This window comes from Pituophis catenifer, unplaced genomic scaffold (genome assembly GCF_029215685.1).
Source record: "Pituophis catenifer annectens isolate HBS135680 unplaced genomic scaffold, rPitCat1.0.hap2 SCAF_4, whole genome shotgun sequence".
In the NCBI taxonomy this organism is placed as follows: Eukaryota; Metazoa; Chordata; class Lepidosauria; order Squamata; family Colubridae; genus Pituophis; species Pituophis catenifer.
This window is the reverse complement of record NW_027256884.1, coordinates 99,097,956-99,104,400: the sequence shown is the minus strand read 5'-3', so window position 1 is coordinate 99,104,400 and position 6,445 is coordinate 99,097,956. Positions and strand designations below refer to the sequence as shown.

The 6,445-nt window shown below is 35.4% G+C and overlaps 1 protein-coding gene across 1 annotated transcript in view; it reads right to left on the bottom strand.

The window, feature by feature from the left end:
• Positions 1 to 3,964: 3,964 nt before the first annotated feature.
• Positions 3,965 to 6,445, bottom strand: part of LOC139316923 (target of Nesh-SH3-like) — a 111,388-nt gene continuing 108,907 nt past the window's right edge. Inside the window, exons 26-27 of the mRNA XM_070943783.1 lie at positions 5,528 to 5,650; positions 3,965 to 4,149 (exon numbers count right to left, since the gene is read on the bottom strand). Of these exons, the coding sequence (XP_070799884.1) occupies positions 4,034 to 4,149; positions 5,528 to 5,650 (239 nt within the window). The 3' untranslated portion in view covers positions 3,965 to 4,033. The remainder of the gene's footprint in view (positions 4,150 to 5,527; positions 5,651 to 6,445) is intronic.

The window sequence follows — 6,445 nt, the reverse complement described above, 5'->3', positions numbered from 1 at the left end:
GTCTCCTTGCACTTCAATTTGGCATGTGAGAGATTCAGGTTTTGTATGTATCTAATGAACTTTACCTATGTACTGTATTCTTTTCTTTTCTGCCATACCTATTTTGAAGCTTAAAATTCAGTACTTTTTTCCACGAACCAAAACAATTGCTTAAATATATCTTGTTTTAAGAAAGTTTGTTTACTATTTATTTAAAAGATTCCTATGGCCCTCCATATTAGAGTTACAACTTGGGGAGGCTTATAACAACAATTCAAAAAGCATGAAAACAAGAAAACTAAAAGTTGTATTCATCATCATCATCATCCCAGGGTATCCAATAACTACCCCATGGCTCCCAGTTCACTGTCTAGATAAAGAGCCAGGTCTGGTTGACCTTCTGGAAAACTAAAAGGGTGTGGGGGCCTGCTGGGACACCTGGGGGAGGGTGTTCCATAAAGTAGTAACAGCTTTGGAAAAGGAATGCTTCATAGATCCTACTAGATGGCAGTATTTCCGGGAAGGAATGTGGAACATGCCCATCCTATTCAATCTAGTAGGACAAGCAGGTATCATCAAATGAGAGGCAATTCTGCAAATAACTTAATCCTGTGCCATTAAAGCTTTAGGTAATAAGCACCACTTTGAATTGCATCACCAAGAAAACTGGTAGCCAATGCAGTTGACACAATAGAATGTAACATGGGGAAACCTGAGGCACCCAACATTTAACTTCAAAGTTTCTGATCTGTTTTTGAGAGCAGCTTTATGAATGTCAGCCCTCCCAGGTAAATCAGAACAGGAAACATAATCAGATTCCACTTTATTGTAAAGTTACATTAACAAATCTTGTAACTGTAAAAATACAAATCTGCGGCCGTCTCTTTCACAGTCTGAGAAGATAAGGAAGGTACCTTCTGAATCTCATTCTTCACCCATTAAGCAGGTGTACCATACTCTCTTATGTGATGGTTCCCCAGGCAGCATCTGTTCCCTGTCTCTCAAGGTGTTTCTGACATATTACATGTATTACACACATTTTCTATTGAAAATGGATCACAACTATCATTATCCCTAGCTTGAAAATATAGTGAATGAAGCTGCTAGAAGATGCTCAGAACAACTTGGCATGTTGGTGTCAATTAACACTTATTTCTTCAAGGACATAAGCCAGGGGCGGGTTCCAAATCCTATCACTACCGGTTCGCACTTGTGCATGCAGCATTTCTGCGCATGCACAGAAGCATCTGGGTGGGCAGGCAGAGCCTCCCACCGCTGTCACTACCAGTTTGCCCGATCAGGTGCAAACCGGTAGCAGCCCACAAGTGATATATGCTCCTTGGTTTTAGCACTTGCCAGTCCGTAGTGTCTCTGCCTTGTCAAGTGTTTGCTTCAAAGAATCAACTTGATTTGAATGGAATCAACAAGTTAATTGGCTCTGACTGATCTCCCCACAATAATCAGTAAAACCAATCTACTCCCTTTTTTTCATGTTAAAATCTCATTATATAATTTCTTTTATTACAGCTAATAATATCATGATTGTTTCTTTTTTCCTACTTGATGCCAAAATATTGTGGAATTCCCATCGGGTTATCAGCTTCAGAAAATTGAACACAAGTTAACAAATTGAGTCTCAATTTAAGTAATATAAGAGTCTTCGTTGCCAATAGAGAAGCCACCACAGGGCTTGCAGTGGAATTTGTTCTGGGTAAAGATGTACAACATGCACGTATTCTAATAGCCCAATTTCAGAGAGTCAGAGGTGCTTTTACCTAGTTTTAGTTACCAACCAGCTTCATGAGTCATGCCTTAAATTAGCTGTATCGTGACACAGTCCTTGAAAAGTGTTTTGAACATTCAGATAGCACAAAATGCAGTTGCTAAATTGGTGTCCTTTATAGACTTCAGTTTTCTTGAATTGATTGTATTGATTTTTGGATGTGTTGTAAGTAAAATGAATTAATGTTTATTAGTACCTGATGTGACATTTTGCCAAGGAATAAACAAATTTCAGAATCTTAACAATGAACTTAAATGCTGTTCACAAGCATTCCTGTAAGGATCGTTTGGACACTTTTCTTGATAACTCCAAAAATCTGTGATCCGTCTCTCTAAACTACACACAATTCACAGAACAATATCTGTATTCGTTTCTCCTACTACACACAATTCACATAGACCTCCAACTTTCCATGTTTATATTCCATATTTAGGCAAAAATTTACCAATTTTTGTATTATATAATACAAAAATTGTCAAGCCCTTCAATTTTCGATGTACAAGCTTGTGAAATTTTGAAACTCTTCCAAATGACCTTTGAAATGGGGTGTCTCGATATATTTTATATCTTAAAAAGCTCATGAAGTAGAGTTTTATGCATTTGAATTTGTCATCAGATAATTTAAAGCAATACTGTACCGCATGTCTCTTCATTATTTCAAAATGATCAGAAGGACACTGAAAAGCCTTCTAATGGGTTATTTTAAAAAATGGTAGCAGTAGGAATTATCTTCAAAATAATCTCCACTCATGTTTTTTTCAAAAAATGAATTTCAAATTAGGTACTTTTAGCTTTGTGTAAGCTGAATATATCAATAATAAATCAAATATCAATGATTAAAAATATTTTATTAAGAGTACAATGTACCTGCAGTGTACTTATATTTTCTGTAAACAACCAAACAATATTCCTTATGTTTCTTAGATTTGTATACATTAAAACTTACATCTCTTTATAGTGTTTAAATGTTTAAGTAATACAAACATAGCATTTTATGCAGGGAACCACTGAATTATTTTCAAAAACAGTCTTCATTTTCCATTTTATAAAGCAGATCACATTACTCTTCAGTTTTATATCAAACAAAACATTTTTTAAATACATGTACTTTGCATATGCTTTGACAGTCTTCTATACAATACACTACACTCTTCATGTTTAACTGAAATAAAACTGCCTGATTACATTCTTGATATGATTTACACACTGCCAATCTGAATATACACATTTCCCACAAAAAAAAGCTTCAAGGAGTAAAATGATTGAGTCTACTGTGCATTTAAAGAAGGAAAATCTGTTTGAAATACTTACATAGTCTTTTTAAATGGCATGTGAACTTTGCTTTCAGATATCTATACCAGAGTACACAGTATTTTTGAGAAAGATTCTTCCATTAACAACAGCAGAAAAAAAATTAAGGCTTTTGCATCTGTATTTCATCAATATATTTTCTCCCTGTAAATTGATTGTGTGTGTATTTACAATGAACTAATTCAATTTCTGGTGGGAGACAAAAATTGAACAGCCATTTCAATATTATTTATATATATACCAGTAAATGCTATCAAAACCAGTAACCTCCTGACATACAACCAATTTTAATGCCATTTTATAAATGTTTGTTGCTACAATCCAGTATATACTGGGAGTGCAGAATAAAAGTTTGTACCATTGAATTGAAATATCCCTTGTGTTGAGGGGCTCTTGCACAATGTTAAAGATATTTAGGATAGTAGAAGGTTATTGGTATGGGTTCAATTAACATGATTCTTTTTTCCTGAATGATATTTTAATTGAAGAAATCTGAAATCAGAGTGTCAGTTTTATCTAAAGTTCGAATAAAATCTGCAACTTTTCAGTTGGACTGGATTTTTAATAAAGTGGCAAAAATGTCCAAGAATTAACTTAGAGAATAATTTAAGTATGTTTGAAAAGAAGTAGAATGTGACCATTGGCAATATACATTAATACAATTTCAGAAGTTATTTTTTCTTATCTGCTTTTCAGTAAAGGTGCCTCAAAATATCACAACAATAGTAAAAAATAAACTACACCTTTTACAATAAGTAGATAATATAAGAGACTATTAGGGAGCCAGCTTCCCAAGACATCAATTTATGATATTTCTTTCTGCAACATAACTGCAAATCTGAACATTTATAATTAAGCAGCCAATGCTATTGAAAGTTTATGAGTATTCTCACTAGATTTCAGTTTGTAATATCACGACAAACTTTTCTCTGAGCACGGAAGATCAGTTTGTTTCTTGTTCTACCATTTTCCAGGTATTGTAGTTCCACACTCATACCAATGAACATAAGTATTGTGTGTTCCAGATCCTATTTTTCCAAAGTGGACAGGTTCCTGACGAACAGCTCTAAAATAACCTAGTCAAAAGAGAAGTTCAACATTTAGTAAAAATTGAAAATGGGAAAAATGACACACATATGTATAAGTAGCTACATTTTGATCTTGAACATACGAACTCTAAACAAAATTTCATTTCAGGTGTATATTACATATGATCATTTTAGCACATATAGAATTGTTATGAAACCAACATTTTAAATGGCTTCCTGTACAACGTAATCTTTCGGGTCATGCACAAGTATAGCAACATTATTTTCCAGATAAGTATTATTTGGGAAAGTCCTGAGGGTGACTTTGTTTTATGTTCATCAAGACGCAAAATGTAAGTAAATACAATAGATAAATAAATAAATAATACATATCTGCATAGGTAGCGCTTGAGAGACCAGAATGACAAAAACGACGAACAATAAATTGATTAGGAGGTAATATTAAAATCAACACAAGACTTATTTTTGCTTAGTAATAACTGAAATAGCAATAATAGTAATAGTTTGCTTAGTAACAGTGAAATTGAGTCTCTGTGCATGTCAATATGAATGAAGACCTCTGTATAGCTGTGTGTTTGTAACCTAGTTTTATCTATTCTTAATAGACCATTAAATTAATTTGACCAAATGAAAATCATCAAGCAGACTGAGTTGGCAAAATACACTTTCATGTATGCTTTCCTTATAAAAAGACATTCTGCCAACACAATGTTAATTTTATAATCTTTGGGATGGTCATTTCAGACATTGCTGAAATACTCATACAAATTGTGTTCAGTTCCTATCCTATTTCGCAATTGGAGAGATGAATAATCTGATGGAACACTGTAAAGCTTTGTAGGAGGAACTGCCTTTATTCAGTAATTTAGGCTTCAGAACGATCTGCTGCCAAGGGTATCTCCTGTTCCACACAGGGAGGGCGCATTTTATGGTCCCTTCATTGAAACAATGTTATTGTTCGGGATCCAGGAGGCACAGCCTCTGAGGGCAGCTCTGTCCTTTTGAACAATTTTCCCCCATCATACAGTTGGCACCAATTCTATAGGCCTTTAAGGGGGGGCAGTTAAGAGCAGTATTTTCCCCTTTGGGATTTGCAGTCATGAATTGAGTTTCCAGTGAATAAATGAAAAGTTTTCATTTCTGTGTGCCAATTTGCTTTTTAATATGTTTTAATGAATTTGTACAATTTTATTTTTGTATGCTGCCGAAAGCCATAGGATTTGAATTGGGTCTCCATATAAATGTATAAACACATGGTTATGAATGTATACTTAGTTGTTAGGTATGTACTGTATCAAAGTTGACTCTTGTTCTAATTTCATCACAAACATGACAACTCTGTATTACATTTAAAAGTGGGAAATATACTTAAGAGTCCATTTATTATCCTCCGTTTAAAACATACCATCTTTGGAAGGCAGTTGATCTGATGGAAGCATTTGCCCTGTCTTTCCATCTAAATATGAATCCACAAATTGACAATGATCTTCTCCATGTCCTCTCTGATCTCCTATATTATAAAATGTGCCTAGAAAATATTAAAAGCAATATTAAAATATGATTACAATTCAATCAACTAAAAAATAGGCTATAGCCTTTACAATGGTAATTGGCAGCAGAATTTCCATCAGTAAATGATGTAGTGGTAAGATAGCAATAGCACTAGCACTTAGACTTACATACCATGACCACATTGTTTAGCGCAGAGGTGTCACACTCAAGGCCTGGGGACTGAATCTGGCCCATGGGGTGTTTAGGTATGGCCTGCGGGACCATCCTGGAAACAGCGAAGGACTGGCCTGTGGTGCCTCTACCAGTGAAAATGGAGCTTGCAAGGAGCTCAGGAGCCTGTTTTCGCTGGCAGAGCACTCAGGCCACCATAGGAGCCCCTGACATGAGTGATGTTGAGGTGGCCATGACCACCCTGGGCATGCCCACCCCGGCCCCCTGAGATCAAACACAACCCTATGCGACCCTCAATGAAATTGAGTTTGATACTCCTGGTTTAGCGCATGAATCCCAGCAGTCCCTGTTGCCAAATTTCACCAGTCTTAGCCAAAGACCCTGATCTAAACCATTCCCAGCGTGGTCCCTCCCATATTTACACAAGTATAAATGCTATGCTAAACTAGGGAAGATGATTAATACATGGATATTTACTGCATACAAAGCAACGTAAGTTCTGAGGCATTCAAATGCTTCTCTTCTGGTTGGAGAATTTCAGTCTCCCAGTTGACATTGATCTGTTATATGTTTATATAACCACAATGATTTACAAAGAACATGTTAGACTTTTGCATAGCACATTCCCACAAGAATCCTG